Source organism: Seriola dumerili, unplaced genomic scaffold (assembly GCF_002260705.1).
Source record: "Seriola dumerili isolate Sdu_G_001 unplaced genomic scaffold, Sdu_1.0 BDQW01000276.1, whole genome shotgun sequence".
Taxonomy (NCBI): Eukaryota; Metazoa; Chordata; class Actinopteri; order Carangiformes; family Carangidae; genus Seriola; species Seriola dumerili.
The window spans coordinates 971,966-989,688 of NW_019174531.1; the positions used below are offsets into that span (position 1 = coordinate 971,966).

The 17,723-nt window shown below is 39.5% G+C and overlaps 2 protein-coding genes across 3 annotated transcripts in view; one reads left to right on the plus strand and one right to left on the minus strand.

Annotated features, from left to right (window-relative positions):
* The window catches only part of LOC111230650 (collagen alpha-1(XIV) chain-like), a 170,546-nt gene that overhangs the window by 11,889 nt on the left and 140,934 nt on the right, over nt 1-17,723 (minus strand). Inside the window, exons 34-38 of the mRNA XM_022757440.1 lie at nt 3,947-4,042; nt 3,732-3,785; nt 2,809-2,862; nt 1,227-1,280; nt 398-469 (exon numbers count right to left, since the gene is read on the minus strand). Of these exons, the coding sequence (XP_022613161.1) occupies nt 398-469; nt 1,227-1,280; nt 2,809-2,862; nt 3,732-3,785; nt 3,947-4,042 (330 nt within the window). The remainder of the gene's footprint in view (nt 1-397; nt 470-1,226; nt 1,281-2,808; nt 2,863-3,731; nt 3,786-3,946; nt 4,043-17,723) is intronic.
* LOC111230629 (C-type lectin domain family 4 member A-like) lies at nt 8,918-12,268 on the plus strand. 2 transcript variants are annotated; one of them, XM_022757414.1, is made up of 6 exons: nt 8,918-9,355; nt 9,913-10,032; nt 10,141-10,272; nt 10,373-10,503; nt 11,156-11,277; nt 11,999-12,268. In XM_022757414.1, the coding sequence occupies exons 1-6, from the start codon at nt 9,193-9,195 to the stop codon at nt 12,117-12,119; spliced, it is 789 nt and encodes a 262-aa protein (XP_022613135.1). In that variant the 5' UTR covers nt 8,918-9,192; the 3' UTR covers nt 12,120-12,268. The 2 variants fall into 2 exon arrangements, with proteins under 2 accessions (XP_022613135.1, XP_022613136.1); XM_022757415.1 differs by having other exon boundaries at nt 10,379-10,503.

Genomic DNA, 17,723 nt, shown 5'->3' on the forward strand with positions numbered 1-17,723 from the left:
GAAGGCAGACTCAGGCTCTGACAGGGGTTTGTTTTTCTTCATGTGTCAACATGAACACACAACACCTCCTCCCCAGATATCAGGGGTGTGTGTCAAAGAAGCCCACGGACCTTCAGACTGGACAGGAAGCTGTTAATCCTGCTGACAGACGCTCTCCCTGGACTCTCTGTGTCCGTCTGACAGACTCTGTTAGGCCTGACTGACACGACTTCCTGACTCCTCCTGGATATTTACACAGTGTCCGTGTTTGTGCAGCAGAAAGGTGAAGGGAAACACATAAATACAAGGTCTTCTCTGTCACAGGTGTAAACCCAGACTGAGCAGGAGAACGACTGATGAGGAGTGGCAGCTCTATTGTATCATCTCCTGTGTCTGATTCACTGACTGACAGACTCACCGGAGGTCCCAGTTCTCCCTGTTTTCCTGGAGGGCCTGTACTTCCCGGAGCCCCGGGGGCTCCTGGAGTTCCCTGAAGAGACACAGGCAGATACGAAGGAAGAATCAGAATCAGAGTCGACCTCATTAACCAAAAGTGGTGAAATACACTTGATAAACACATGGTGTGTTTCAATTTTTTTGACTGGTGGTGTGATTTCACTCTTTTTCCATGGCAGCCTTCCAATCAGTTCAGAATCACTCCAACAACCAAAGCATTTAATTTGATGCATGTATTCAGGACATGCAGACCCGCAGTGGTTTGCACTACTTACACACAGCAGTGGATGGAACCAGACAGCTGCTCAATTAGTGGTGAAAGTAAGTCAAGTAAACTCTACAAGTCAAAACTGTTTATACTGTAACTACATTTTCATAATCAACATGTCTCTTTACAATCAGCATGTAAACAAACAAACAAACAAACAAACAAACAAACAGCTTTACAGCTTCAGGTGCTTGATTCTTCACTGGAATGTGTGTTAAAAAGACAAAGTGGACAGCGGCCACACAGTAATTGTTTGTTTGTATTATCTGTAATCAACTGAAAACACCTTTGGCTGACATTGCATTCACATTCCCAAAGCTTCCTAAAAATCCATAATTATCTCCTAAAGTCACAGCGCCAATTAAAATCGACCTTCGAGTGTCCGGCAGGAGAGCCAGAAGCAGGACATCAAACTGCAACCGTGTTCAGTTCAGCTGCCAGAAATCCTCATCTCTCTGATGTCTCCTTCAACAAACTCATGTACAGCACAGATTAACGCTGTCAAGATCTCATAATCACTTACGATAGTTCCTGTGGGGCCCTCTCTGCCCGGTGGGCCGTCCTTGCCCGGCAGTCCCTGTGAAGTAGCAATACATACGTATGTTGGAACATAAAATGTTGCTCATCATGATGCAGTTTTCTACATGTGACATGGGACTCTTATGGTATGTACAGGGACATATTTATTTCAGTTTTTAAATTCTTATTATTTCAGTGGCTTTTCTTTGATTTAACTGTCACGTTTTGAAATGTGTTGAATAAAAACTATAATTATAGGAGAAGTAGTAGTAGTAGTAGCAGTTGTAGAAATAACATTAGTGCCAGCAGTAGTAGTGGAGCCAGTAGAAGCAGTGGTTATACTGCATATCCAGTAGTGTAGGTTAAGGTAGGCTCATGGGTGTCATCTAAGTACAAATATATACGGTATATAAGTGCATAAATAAATAATATAAAATAATGTATAACAGCTGTGTAGTATAAATATTGCTGGTAGCCGTGTAACCTTGCCAGTTCGTGAAACACATGTCTGAAGTAGGTTGCTATAAGCTAGCCATTGTGCTTAAATGATCCTCTATGGGGCGCTGGGTGACAGCAGACTGTGGTGAGCCGCCTTGGTGACCGATGAGTACATACATTCTGTTTCCAGACAGAAAGTAAATGGCAGCAGAGAAAAAGACGGAGGCTTCCCCACACATCACTCTTCCACCCACCTCAAAGTCAAGGGCTTGATTAACTGGCCAGTCTCATCGAGTCGGGTCTGGCTGAGCTCAGTTACATCAACTTACAGTAGTGAGGTGATAGAGTAGGTTAAATAGTAGCCATAGCTGTTGTAGTAGTTGGTACAGAAACAGAAGTAAGGGTAAAAGTAGTATTAGCAGTAATGGTGGTATTTCCAGTAAAAGTATGTATCAGTATCAGTGTAGTATTGGATACACTAGTAGCAGCAGCAGTAGTAACATGAGCAGTATTTACAGAGGAGGACACGTTAGTATTTAATGTATTACATGTGTTACATCTGATGTATGACATTATATTGGTATAAGTAATTTTAGTACAAGCAATGTCAGTCATAGCAGGATTTAAAGTGCCCAGTGGAGTTTTCTTAAATAAACAAAAGTTACTTTAACCTTCAGTATTACATACAGAAACACCCTGTGTGTATCCTTGAGGTCTAACATGTCGAGTACATTTCCTTCCTCATAAAACATTTGCAAAGCTGATTTTAAAGTGTTTTAGGTTTATTATATCCAGCATTGTTTATACCCATGGTAACTAGCTTGCAGTCTTGTTGTTCCCTGCCTTCGCTGGGGCTTTGCAGCTCATTACAGCAGCCTGTTGATCAGTGGAGCAGTGTAACACCACTGACTCTGTGAACAGCAGCATAGTACTACAAGAGGTCAAAAACTCCACAGGGAACCTTAAACAGAAGCTGTAGTAGTAGAAGTATCTATAGTAACCAGTTTAGTACTACTCTGTGTAGTTTTTTATTATATTAACAGTATCAGTACTTGCAGTGTTAACAGTTGGTGTAGTATTAGTATCAGCAGTAGTATTTCTACTAGTATTAACAGTATATAATACAGTGCTAATACAGTTTGACTCACCCTTTGTCCTGAGGGTCCCTCTCTGCCTTGAGCTCCGGCTCTACCTGGAACTCCCTGAAACACCGAGAGGAGATCAGGGGTCACTGCAGGTCACATTCACACTGGTTCTAAATCTTCATAGACGCATTTAACAACAGCTAAAGTTTTCTACTTATTATTGTGCAGGTAACACTTAACAGTACTTTCCACTTCCTCAATACACCTCCGATATAATATGTGGCCCCTGACTTTATATTTTACTCTGCCGTCATAAACTGTGCTGTTGCATAAACACTCTTAGTCTGGAGCAGCATAGTATCACAAACTCAGGGAAGAGAAATAGATTTGAACCACAGAATTCAACCTTTTGCAAATGGCACCATTATTCAAAATTTGACAACTGTTTGCTTCCAAAAGGTCACAATAGTCCCAGTCATTTACAGCAGTGAAGTAATTACTTGTGGGAGGCTCTCTCCAAGCTACAGACCTGTCTGTAAACAGCCCACTGCCCGGTGCTTTATCAATAACAAAGTTAATTAATTTGCACTTCTGTCCAAAACTCTTAAAAACAGTGGAAAATACAATTCCACAGCATGACATGAACCCAGACAAGGTGAAAAGCTGCGTTATATAATAAACAGAATGAAATTCAATCATAATAAAAAGTGTGGTAGTCATTCGGTCCTGATTGTGTAAAATGATGCAGTTCTTAATAACATAAGCTTGACCAGATGGCAAGTCATGATTATATGTAGAAGAAGAAATATTCACACACGACACAAATGTTTTCAGATTAATTGCGGGTTATCAAATTAATTGTAATTTAGAGAAACATTAATCTAATCCCAAATTAAATTTTGTCTCACCACCTCTGGTCCAAAAAGTGACTGTGCACGTCAGGGAAAAGTCCGGCACTAGATTCCAGTTGTGTTTGCAGTTTTTACCTGTGCTCCTTGTTGTCCGGCGTCACCTTTCTGCCCTCTCTCTCCTGGTGCACCCTGCAGGTAGAAATAATACAAATTAAATTCAGTTTTTCAATATTTCTGTGTATGTTTCTAACTTCTGATATTCAGCACATCTGAGTATGAGAAACCTATCTAACAGTAGATATACTTTACTGTGTAATATATTGTTGATTATGACTGTGTTTGTTTCTTACTGGGGGTCCAATGATGGAGCGTCCACTGGGTCCTTGTGGCCCTGGGGGTCCCTGAGGTCCTGGTACACCTGTATCGCCTACTGGACCAGTTGGCCCCTGGAGAGAGAGAGAGAGATGCAGAGTTTTAAAGACAGACTGCAGGTTGACATGAGGATTCTGGCCTATAAAACACACTGCTCCACACAGGGACTGGTCATGTGGTCAGGCGTCCTTCTGTGGTTCAGTGTCTATTGACATCCAATAAGGAAAGGCAGGTAGTCGGCAACTGGTTGAAAAAGCGTTTATTATAGTCTGTGATGGCGGATAAAAAAATTCAGATTAGGGATGAAATAACTTGACTTGGCCAGTTATGGCAGTATATTCAAGTGTAGGTGTCTAAATGTCTGTACGTACATCTTGTAGTATTTCAGTTTATTTCAACACACCATATCCATAGAAAGACATTTCATTTGATTGGCATAATTGCATATCAGGACACCTCAAACAGTTTCAGTAAACACACTGTTTTAAATAGGACTCAAATCAACCTGGCCTTCAATACATTTGCCTCAAAGTACGTTAATGACAGGGTGAAGTGACAGCTCAGTACGTAATCATACACATGGTGAAATCCATATGTTTTTCGTATCTGTACACTTGTGTACACATTGTGGTTTGGAAGTGATGGCTATTACAGAAAGAAAATGAAAGGATGGTTAAATCGCTATTGGCTAAGATCAGATATAAGTCGGATAAACCACAGGCGGGCTTCAGCAGTGACGCATAAACGATATAAGAGGTGATGTGAAGTATTAGTATTGTTTCTACAGTCATTCAGGTTATTACATACTCCAGGACCGATTTAGAATTTAGGTCAAAATGCTGTAGCTGCCTCAAACAAACTAACAGCTGACCACAAATGAGACGCGAGTATTACTAATGTCCATGATTATGAACCCATATGCGTTTCAAAATGGATAATATATATTTTTCTTTTTTGATAATTACCAGTTATGAGAAGACACACATAGCGAGCTGTAAAAGCCCATAAAAATATAATGGATTAAAAGGTCAGCCCCTCTCCAGTACGCTCTCACACTCCATCAGGATGTCTTCGGTAATTGGCCATGGTATAAGCACTTGCAGAGTCTCGATGTGAGATAATAATAACAGACTTTGAAGGAAGGAAGCCTCCACCTCCTCTGTGTGTATGTGTGTGTTCAGTAGAAATGTCGGGGTGTGATTGGTAGCCAGCTGTGGGACATTCCAGGAGTCACTGGCTTTCACAGACATGCAGCAACGCGACACAGAAATGTTGAATTCATGAAGCTGCAGAAAGGCCCCCTCGGATCACAGACAGATTCATAAACATCCTAAAAGCATGGAGCCAGACCACAGTGCTGCCTCCAGCACTCACCCACTGAGGACCGGGGCAGTCCAAGTCTGATAACGCTCTGGTGAGGAGGGGCTCGGGATGAATGAGAGCCTGAAGACTAAGTTCTATAAAAGGTCTGAACTTGCCAAGGTAACTGAAAAATGACCATCTGTCTGTGCTACTGCAGGTTTAACATCCTGATTTCACCGATTTATCACATCAAATCGGTGGCTTTTACTCCTGGGCCCTAAAATAGCCGTCCTGGCCTGCTGGCAAACCATGGTCTAATTTGGGTCTCACTTTAGCTGGTCATTCCAAGTGTCTTGAATCCAGTTAAAATCCAGATAAGATTTAACGCAAATAATAATTGTAAATCTTTACAAATAATCACACGTATGCATCTCTGTTAGCCAGAAAACATTTGATTGATTGCAGTCCATCTTAGTTTGGTCAGCCACACTCACTCACAAAAAAACCCCTGAAGAAGAATAACTTTTTGCTCTTTGGGGAGTTCAGTTACAACAACAGCAATTTCACTATTCAGCTATAGTAATAATGCACGCGTATGCATAAACTACCACAAACACGGATAGGCTACGATTAAAAGGAACATTTTATCATCTTCTCACCCATAAAGCTAAATGCTCTCTCGACCACGTACATCATTCAGTGGCTGTACTGATCAGGGATCAGAGTAACGCAGCAGCATGTCATGGTGTCTGTATGTGTGTGTAGAGCTGCTTTCTTCCTGTCACTTTGTTTGTAACAAGATCTAATGATGGCTGATTTCAGTGTAACAGTAATTGCTAGAATCAGTACAATTAGTTAATAGTTGATTAGTTTAGTAAATGTTAGTGTGAAGGGGGACGGACACATCTCTTACTGACATAGTCACAGTTGGGACGAGTAAAAATAATGTATACATCTTATACGTCCTTATGACTTTTCAACATCTGGCTAGAATGCATCTCAAATCTACTTCCCAAGGTGGTACCTCCCCCTAGGGAGGTGTCGGAAATCAGATTTAATTCTGTTCTGAATATTTCTCTCCCCAGTTGTATAGCGATTCAAGATGCATAACTTAGCAAAGTATAAATGGGATATTAGACTAAACCTGAAATGCAGGTTTAACGTCATTAATTAACCAGTAGGACAGGATATTAGGTTAAAATGTGCTACATGACTATAACTTAATAGTGATTCATTATTTTCTTAACGCGTTTATAAAACAATTTAAGCTTCATATTCAATTCCACTGTAACAGGATGCACGCCTCGACATGGCATATCTAAAGATTGTCTAGCACTATCTGTGCAAACCTGATCCAGGCTCATAGAGCTAAATACCAAGGTTCACTATTATCACAGTTGTGAGATCAGAGATCATACTAGGATGGGTGTTTTAAGATGGGTTTGAACGTTGCAATTTCATCACATCAAAAACAGGAAGCGGTGGTGAGAGTTCGTTTTATGGTTTAACAGAGTTTAAATAACATCTCTAACTTTGCCCCGAGGCAAGTTGAGTCTCAGCTGCGTCTTTTTCAGATGATGAATAAAATAATAAACTTTGCAAAGAAAGGAAATGGAGTGTTCATTACTGTTAAGGAAATTCTCATCATCGGTGGTGAAGAAAGAGCGCTGGAGTCCAGGATGTCTTATGCTGATGACGTTTATTGATGCTTGATCAAGGAGAAAGGAGGAATAATCATTACAGGCTTCTGTGCATGATGTCACCTCAATTCTGAAGCAGAAACCCCTGGGAAAAGTATTTTATACACTTAGAGAGATTACTATAGATAGCTTACACTCCATAATTGGTTATATATCTAGAATAAGAGGGAGAAGAGGAATGTGTGAATACACTATTGGTTCATTAACCATAAACAAGGAAACAAGACTATACACACCCAAGTGCTGATTCTTAGAACACCCAGCCACTTGTTACCGACCATCAAAGTTCTTCCGTTATCAACTGTGGCACCAGCAGTATCAGCATCAAACCCCAGCTGCGTCTGCAGGAGCCGCCTCAGCATCTCGAGGCCTGTAAGATTTAGTGCAGTAGCTGTGGCTCAGAGACCTCAGGCCTCACACTGACCTCTCACCCTGATTCAGTCATTCATTAGGTGGACAAGAGAAAAATTTCCTCACAATTACTTTGACAGGAAGCTGGAAGTGGTTTCTATAATTGGCAGACAAATCTGGTGAACATCTCTGCTTTCAAATTCACACAATACTTTTAAAGTATCACGCATTCCATATATAGACAATCCTGTGGCTGCTGCATGTTGCGTTCCAGCCACAAACCAACTACCACTGAGCTCTCAGAGACTACAACTGAAACAATACAATTTGCTTTGACTTCTTATTCATGCGACCATTTATCCCATAATGCTGCAATAACGTAATGCTTCAGATCAAATTTAGTAAGAGGTGCAAAGAAAAAGGAGAAGTAATGTAAAAATACATCAAGTTAAACAAAATACCGACAATCCATTCGAGGAAGGAAACTAAAGAGAAGCAGTATATCATCGCCTCAGGGTGCTGCATCCAGTATGACCTTCCTTCACTCAGCAGCTTGTTTGATTAACTTGTCAATGACCCTCTCTATATTTTACAAGGCTTGACAATCCTGAACACACGGATAAAGAAAAACACATTCTGCAATACTAACTTTTAAAAAAGTTAATCATCATCAACTTAGCTCCCATGTATGTAGAGGTTTAGACGTTCCACCACATCTCTTCTAGTGATATTGTGAGACAACTGCTGCTCATATTCAAGTATTTCTACAGTTCTTCGCCCATGTGAACTCAAGAGAAGAAAAAGCAATCAAACACAATAAATGGCAAAGCACCAAAACCATCAAATAAATGCTGCCAACCCACAGGGTCATAACTTAATTCAATTCAATTTTATTTGTATAGCGCCAAATCATAATATACATTATGTCACGGTACTTAACAGGGTAAGGTTGAGACCTTACCTTACTTTCTTATAGAGAGAAACTAAACTTTTCCGTTATTTTTCTGCTTTGTAAAACCCACTCTCTCATTAGGTGTCAATGGTGATTGTAAACACAGGAAAACATCCACCGTCGCGAAGCTTGCCTGAAGCTTCCTCGTTGTCAGCTATGAAAAGCTTATGATCATATCTGACTTCCTGAGACTCCATTTCATCTGCATGTAGGACGTAACACTGATAGCTTTACAAGATGGATTGATGATGACAGAATATGTCACAAAGGTTTTAGTGGCAGAATATGTTGCTTCAGTTGTACGATGAAACGGTGGGATTTAAAAACAACCAACCAGGACATCTTGATAGTATTTAGCTGCTCACGTTGGTGCTGACATTTTAACTTTATTATCGGAATTCTGCTGACACCTTTAAGTGCTATGGCGTAGCATAGATAACTTATCACAACTCGGCTTAAAAACACAGCTCTCGTACATGTATATTGCTGTATCAATACTAAAAAACAAAACAGAAATCAAACATCCATGTGTTTGTATATTTGATAAAAAGGTTGCAAAAATCCAATGAAGATTGAAAACATTTTTTTTTAAAATAATCTATGAGGTTTTTAGTGTACACTGATGAAATTATGGCAGTATGCTTGTGTGTTTTCCTGCTAACACTTCCTTACCACTTCCTGTTGGTAGTTGGCCAGGACATACAGAAAAACAGATGCAGAGAAGCCTTGAGAGAAAACACCAACAGCAGCAACAGAATAGAGTGAAGGTTTATATTTATGATTTAGAACTACAAATGACAATATCAACAATCAAGACAGCTCCAGGTGCCAGAGAAATACAGCAATACCCCAGCAGTCGGGGGCAAATAATCATTAAACCGAGACGGTTATAAAAGACACAGAGAGTTTTTACTTTAAAATGTCTTTGAACATTTATGAAGAACCAAGTTTGACCATGGATGTGAGATACAGCAAAGGAATCCGAGAGGACAGAGGAGAGAGAGTGGAGAGACTGGTCGACATCTATGATGGTCAGAACAATTCCACGGAGCATCACGTTTATCTTTCCACGCAGGATAGAGGTACGGTATTAAAATACTGTAGAAATAAGTGTGTGTGGGTGTTCAAATTCGGGGCTTAGCTATAAATTATATTTGGAGATAAAATAGTGGAAACATGATTTGATACTGTGTCCTTTATGTATCGTACTGTAATCTTGTCCTCGAGTCTGTTGAATATTCACGGTGACAAAAAGTCATTTCAGTAGTGTTTTACGGTTGTGATTTATTTTTTTTATTACATTTATGTGTCATCTTTTGTTGAAGTGAATTTTATATTATTTCATAGTCACATTGCAGTTCAACATGGAACTCATTTGATGCACAGAGCGTTTATCGCTGTGGCTAATTTCAAACTCTTAAATGTAAAATGATTCCTTGTGCACTAACTGCTAACACAGAGCACTGTTAGCACATAAAGTTAGCTTGCTCTCAGCTCACATAGTAACGCTCTCACCTCTAACATCAGACGTCTTTGCTCTTGTCTGTTCAGAGGATCCGAGCTAAAGGAAGAAAAACCTCACCAGCTTTCTTAAACATGTTTAATCAAAATGTGTTCTCTATGTACCCTGACTGTGTAGGAGCACACACTCAAAAGCCTCCTCCAGCTGTCCAACGAAACCCTTTCAGAGCTGCTGCACTGATCCTGGGTCTACTGTGTATCCTGCTATTAGTGGGGTGTATTGTCCTGTCCAAGCTCTGTGAGGACCTCGCCTTTATTTTCATGTCGTATCTTGAGTCAGCTTGATCAGTTGGGTGTATTTTACATTACTGCTGTGTCTCTATTTTATTTTTTTTTTTTTCACCAGATATGCAAATCATTGAGGAAAAAGACGTGGTCGAAGCCACTAATAACGAGCTGCAGGTCACTAATAACGAGCTGCAGGTCAGGTTGGACACCATGCTCAAAGAAAACTGCCAGGCACAGGGGAATATGACAGGTGAGGAAGGTTTTAAAAGAAACGCCAGACTTTAAGTCTTATTCATTTTCACCATTAAATGATTTGAAATCTGTCACTAAAACACCTGACTGGCAATAAGTTGCAGGATGGAAGCGGTTTCGATCCAGTTGTTACTACAAATCCACTGACATGAAAAACTGGAACGACAGCAGGAAGGACTGTCAGAGCATAGGAGCTGATCTGGTGATAATAAACAGCAAAGAAGAGCAGGTGAGTGTCTCTCAGTTAATTCCAGCCATTAACCACGGCTCTGTGACGTTTACATGAGAAGTTATTAAGCATTAGACAGAGGCTTGTAAAATCCAGAGGAAATAGGGCCTAAACAGCCACTGCAAGGGGTTCATATGTTTGTTTGTGCTTTGATGTGTAAGTCTGTGCATGTGCAGTATGTCAGTGTTTTTGTGCAGGAGCTTGTATTTTAGTTGAATGTGATATGTTTTTGTACATGTACACACTGTTTGTGTTTGTAGAGAAACTAAAAATCACTGAAATCAAAATCTTTTAGTCCTATTTTGACTTGGGTAGTGATACTTCAGCCTCCTGCAGCCAAAACAGGTATTACAAAAACACTTAAAATCCAGATTGAAAAAAATGCCTCTCAGGGTTTCTGTATGTGACTTTTGTTTTTTAATTGTTAACATGGGGCTTCAGAGGAACATATTTATCACTGCAATGCCAGTGTTTGTTGTCCTTGACTAATAAAAGTACATTACTTCTCATTGTGGCATTTCTCATTTGTATGTCATCATGGAGGATTTCTTTTCTTCAGAGATGGTCAAAACATGAAACATACATTTACAACCAGAGAAACACCGGTGTGTGAACAGAGGAATAATTATCTGCTGTTTTGACAAATTGTCAGGAATTTGTCATGAAGATGAACAAACACGGAGCTTCATGGATCGGTCTGCAGTCAGAGAAAAGAAAGGTGTGGCTGGAGGAATGGCAGTGGAAGTGGGTTGATGGATCGCTACCAGAATATCTGTGAGTAATTCATATTTTTATCAAGTATTATGTTTTCAAATACATGGGAATATCTTGACTGAATTAAATCAGGACTCAGACTTCAGATAAGTGACCAATTCAACCCACAGTTTTAAATTAGACCAAAACAGCATTGATGTGTGTGGTGTGCAGCTGTTGGGCTCAGATGAACATTACTTTGCTTTTAATGCGTACGCTTTTTATTTTTCCTGAATCACTCTATGTAATGAAAATCTGAGGAATTGAATTTCAAAGGATTTATGTCGCCACATTCTGAACATGAATTCTATATTCAAGAGGTCAAAGGTTGAAGGTGCTGCGCTAGGCTCACGACAGCTCAGGAATGAGGTCGCAGTCTACTGTCCCACCACATGAGGGCATCAACATGTTCATATTAATCCTCCTCTAGGCTGCCGTCTTCACTGCAAGCACAACATGGTGAAAGCAAACAAACAAACGGAAGATAAATAAACAAACTGTTCAGACTAAAAAAAAATACTTTGGAATTAAAACAATCTCATTTTAATTTCAGAAGCTCTTCTGTAGCGTGCACACCAGCTGAAAGACAACAAGAAACTAAATATGAAGCTCAATTAGATTGAGAGTCCAGAATTCACTTTGTTATGAGTTTCCCAGCACAAGACCTGCATGAATGATCTCATAGCAACAATCCATTGTGTTTGTGGCTTGTAACCATAACAATGTGGTTCTTGTTGTTCAGAGCCTGGCAGGTAGGAGTGAACGTAATCCCTGTTGACAGGTCCACAGCCTATATGGACGTCCAAGGATTGATGCACGCCAAGAACGGATCCAAACAATGGATCTGTGAGAAACAGATCTGAGATCTGAGAGTTTCCTGGTGATCTTGCAGTCTTGTGCCATGTAACTGTGATGTAATGAATCTGGTCAAAGATCCTCTCTGCATGTCATTTCCCTGATCTCCCCCCTCCCTTAAAAGCTACTGTACACAATAAAAGCTAACATGAGATAACCAGGTGTACTGCATTATTCACAAGTGCAAAATGATCATGACATTACAAAATAACATGTTAGAAGAAACAGATCTAGACTCTCTGCTCTTCTCAGAGCTTTAACAGTAATGAAACTAAATTCAAACAGTTTGTCCCAAGACTAACGCTAGAGGAAAGGTCATAAAGTGTCTAAAGAGAACAAGGTTCATCCACTGTGCGTGAAGGAGCTTGTCCATGAACATGTTCATGGCAATCTGCCCTACGTTAGTGAGGGTATGTTGTTGTTAAACCATGGATTGACAGATGGATGGTCTAATACCTTGATCCAAAGCAAGATATCGATATCTGCTTTAACTCATCAAGTGTCAAATCTTAACTTCATCAAACAGTTTCTCGGTAAAGCAACTTAAAAATAATGAGGAAGAAGCATTTCCTGTTCTGGACAAACTCATTCATTCGTTGTGTGTGTGTGGGAGCATTTAAGTGTGTATGGGTGTGTGGGCCCATGTGAGTGTCAGTATCTGTGTGTACGTTGGGCGTCTGTTAACAACACATGCTGGTGTTGTTGCTGAGAGACAATCTTGTATCTCTAAAGTCATTTATTGTCAGTTTTACTTCCACATATTCATAGTTTGTCTAAATGGTTCCACGAATTGCAGTGACCTTGCTGAAGTATAGAAAACCACCAAACTGGAGGTACAAGGTTTTTTTTTTTTAGCTAACAGTCAAATGAAGAAAAGGGGTGTGGGTGTGTGTGTGTGTGTGTGTTAGTTTCTTGTTGCTACTTCCTCAATGTTCTCTAAGGCAGCTGGAAAGAAACCCTGACAGCAGCATACGTATATTCCTGTACGTTATTGAATTTATATCTACCAAGAGGATAGTATATTAGAACACATTACAGTTTCACAGCAGCATCGTAACGAATCAACACAGTGCAGCTACTCTTCAATTGTCTCAGTCTCCTCAAGATGTCCTCAGACATTTATGCCGTACCAGATTTATCAACGAAGGTGAGGTACAACAGAAAGGTGAAGGAAGACGGAGCAGAGTGGGAGGAAAGGGAGGTGGATATCTACAAGAGTGCAGAATGTATCAGGGATGATCCCACTGATTTCCAGTCACAGGATGGAGGTAAGTGAAAAATAACGACAAATCAATAATATAAATAATAATGCTTACTAGTTTGTGTGTGGGTGTCCTGTTAACTCCTTTTTGACATTTTGTTTGCTGACAGAATGTACAGTACCAGAGCACTCCGGGTAGAGGACTGAGTTCTGTTGCTGCTTTTTTCTTAAAAAGTTGTTTAAACAGCTTTAAGACAGAGAACAGCAGCAAACCACAAAGAGCAGACACATGACAGGAAGAAGAGAAGTCTAGCATGACAGGGTCTGTTGGGTTTCATTAGCAATACAGAGTCAAGACAAAGAGATACAGGGGGGTGACATAAGGCAACATGTGTGTTCAAGTACTATGTTTAAAATCCGTCAGATCACTGATTCCTAATGTCCCTGCAAGACTCTGTTATTAAGTTGTGTACAGATGCCACCACAACCACAGATCTCAAATATGATGCTAGTGGGTAAAATGTAATTATAACAGTGGAGAATTATGGGTAATAAGAACTATGAGAACAACACCCATGTCACTCTCTGTTAATACACCTGCTCTGTGTGCTTTGCCTCTGTAGGACCACACACTCAGAACCACGCACCGGTCCAAGAGAGGCCTTTCACAGCTGCTGCATTGTGTCTTGGAGTGCTGAGCCTTCTGGTGACAGCTGGGATCATCATCCTGTCCATATGTTGTAAGATAAAATACAAATACCTCTGAGAAACTACTCAGCAGCAAATTCTAAACCAGTTCACACAATGCATTTTTGTGACAACTTGGTACAGCTACTGTATGTCTATGAAGCAAACTGATGAAACCTTTCCATCAAAATGTTGCTAATTTACAAAAAAGTAGTTCCCAGTGTTTCGTAACCCTATTTAATGCAACACGGTGTTTGTAACAAAAACTTAATACACTTGATACAGATACGACCTGCTGTGGTATCCACACACGGTGTGTAGCATTGCACTAAGATATTGAACTGGAGATTGGACACATGCAAAAAAAAAAAGAAAAGAAAGAAAGAAGTATAGACTGTTATTGTGCAAGGGCAAAACAGAAAATAAATATGATGATAAGTAAAGTACAACAGTGTAACAGTGTGCCACTGCTAAAAGTCTGACTGCTGTCAGGATGAAATGAATGGGAGGCAGATTGGTCTGTACTTCAACCTGTCGAAAAACAGAATGACATGATACTGTTGATTTCCCTTTTGGTTCTCGTACATATTCATGTCATTTTAAAAATCTGTTAATCCATGTGAGTGAGCTCAACACACAGGTGAAGGACAGTGGGTAACACATATAACTAAATTCAAGTTTGTATTCCAAGTGTAATGATATTTAACCACGCAAAAGAAGTAACTTCATTCTGCCCTCAGTGTAAGAGCAAGTTACAGGTCTGTTTCTTGTTTTCTTGTGTTGTCAGCAGATATGTTAGTCAACACTCAGATACAGACTATGGTAAAGCAGCTCGGGGACCAAATGGCAGGTAAGAAATGTTTTTGAACAAACAAGCAAAGACCAAAATATATTTTCATATTGTTGGCAAAAATAAGCTATGAAAGTTTTTTAAATGAACAAGCAAATACCATATTACACATGATCCAACTTCACACTCTTTATATTGTTTGCCTGTTTTATCTCTCCCAGTCAACTTCACTCAGTTACAGAGCAGCTATGAAACACTGAGTAATAATCACAGCCAGTTACATGATGAAGTAAAGATGATGAAGGAAGAACTTAAAGGTGAGAAAAGTTTCAAAACAGCAAATACCAGTATTATACCAATTCACATGATTCCACTTAACCATGTCTCTACTTTTCCTTCTGATTTTTTCATGGTGTTGGACTGTTTTTCTATGAGGATTTCTCTGTTAGAGACTATCACTTACACAAGCTACAAAACCTGAGTGAAAATCAATAGTACTTATAAAGTAAACGAGCTGAAAGTGAAAGGTGGCAGTCAGAAACTTAACAATGACATTACAAGTCTTATCAATGTTACTCTGACTGACCTGAATTCTGTCTTTAAACACTTGTTTGACAATAAGTGAAATGCTGTCCTGAAGGATGGAAGAGATTTGGATGCAGTTGTTACTTTAAATCCACTGAGATGAAAAGTTGGGATGACAGCAGGAAAGACTGTCAGCACAGAGGAGCTGATCTGGTGATCATAAACAGCAGAGAGGAACAGGTCAGTGTGTTTGTTAACGTGTGTGTGATTGTACATGTAACAGCTAGTGACCTGCTTCCTGTCTTGACTTGGATGGATGTATTTGCCTGGATAAACATCTATGTTAAGGAGTAGTTGTATTCATTAAACTGTATATATAATAAAAATAAATTTCAGCTTATCCTTATTTAGGTTCACTTGGTTCATTAATGAGTCTGTTTCTGCTAAAACTACTAGCAGAAAGACATTTTCAAAATGTCTTGTCTGAGAGAAAAGCACAGACTGGTTTTATTGTTTTGATGGAAATTGAAGACTTGAACAAACATGGATGAACATTGAAGAACCTGTACAACCAGAAGGTCCTCTGTTCTTTCATCTAGTGAAGTTGTTGTTCGAAGATATCAGAGAAATTACTGAACTCTATTGATTCATAGATTTCCAGATAAATAGAATCCAAAGGGGCAGAGAAATTGGAGAAAAAAAAGAAATGCAATGACTCTAAATATCAATGAAAACAACTCTAAATGGCTGGAAGGCCTGAAAACATCTTTATTTTCCTTTTAAGACACATTTTAATGAAATGAAAAGTTAACTGTTAAATGTTGGTCTACAAGGTGACATTACTACAACAGAATTATAAACAGAGAAATGATTTTTGTCTCTTGTCAACTGTCAGGAGTTTGTCACAAAGCTGAACAACAATGGAGAGTCCTGGATTGGTCTAAGATCAACGACGAAAAACCGAGGATACACATGGGAATGGGTGGACGGATCACCACTGACACAAACGTGAGACAGTTTTTTGTTCTCTGTTACTTTTTGTTCCTGTAAACTACTAATTTTCTTTCTATTGGCATCAAAGTCATTGTTGGAAACTAATACAACCATGTGTTAAGACAGTATCACATGTTAAAATCATATTGTCAGTGCTGGTTTTATTAACAGACACCAGATACTGAATCAATGAAAGAAAGTAAAAAGGTAAAATCACTGTTTGAATGAACAGCTGGACTTGAACTCTCTTCATTTACAGTTTGTGATGAGTTCCAGTAACAATGACTTCATTTTTCTGGACAGTTCAGCTTATTGAATTTGTGTGATCAATTTGTCTTTATCATTCTGACAAAACAAAAGTGGTGGGAGAAAAACGTTTAAATGTAGCTCAGCATGAAGGACGACCTGCTTCTTCTCTGGTGTTTTTAAATGATAAGAACATATGAAGGAAAAAGCTGAATATGAGCATCAGTCCCACAGATGTATTAAGAGAGCAGCTTTACAACTAATGTTTCCTCCTGGTCAACTGACACACTGCAACAAGAATCCCTGCAACCCACAAAGCATTCAGCCTCAGAGACGACCATTTAAAACTGCTGTCTGTAAAACTGTTATCAGACCAGGAAGCAAGAAAACGTCTTTGCAGTGTGAGCAAAGCAAACAACTCTCAGGGAAAAGAACAAATCCATGTCATCTCTTAGTCTGGTTTCCAGTAGTTCTGCACCATATGAGGAAAATTTGCCATGTGCAATAACACTGTTCAATATTGCGATGACGATGTGAAGCTGGACATATACAAAGGTCACTATAGGTCATCTCCTCCGCCCTCCTTCCTCTCACTCTCTCATGTCTTGATGTGTCTGAAAATTCTCTAAAAACTAATGACTGAAAATAATAGAAATGTTTAAAGTGAGATTCAAATTTATTTCAATGTCAAAAAAACCAAGGGGTTTCAGTCAGTTCAAAACAATAATATTCTTGTCCCACAGGTTTGGAGCGACAGAACAGCTGAATCATCCAAGCAGACTGGAAATTGTAGCATTCTTGATCAAACAAGGAAAATGGAGAGGATTTCATGATTCAAGTCATAGTTACATTCAAAAAAACTGGATCTGTGAGAAATAGATTTCCTGCTTTCACTGAAGGCAGAGGCGTGTGTGGTGTTGGGATTAAGTGGTTTCTCAAATCAGACGAAAGACAGCTATTCTTTATAATGAAAGTTAATTTCAGGTTTCCTTATTTAGATTTACTTGGTTCATTAATAGGTCTGTTTCTGCTAAAACTACTCTGGCGTGTCTTCTTTATTTTCTCTGGTTCTCCTGGAGTTAGCAGCTGCTTGTTTTTACCTACCTGTGAGGACCTTCACCGGGAATGTAAAACACCAGCGAAGCTAGTCCTGCTAATTGTGATCATTGG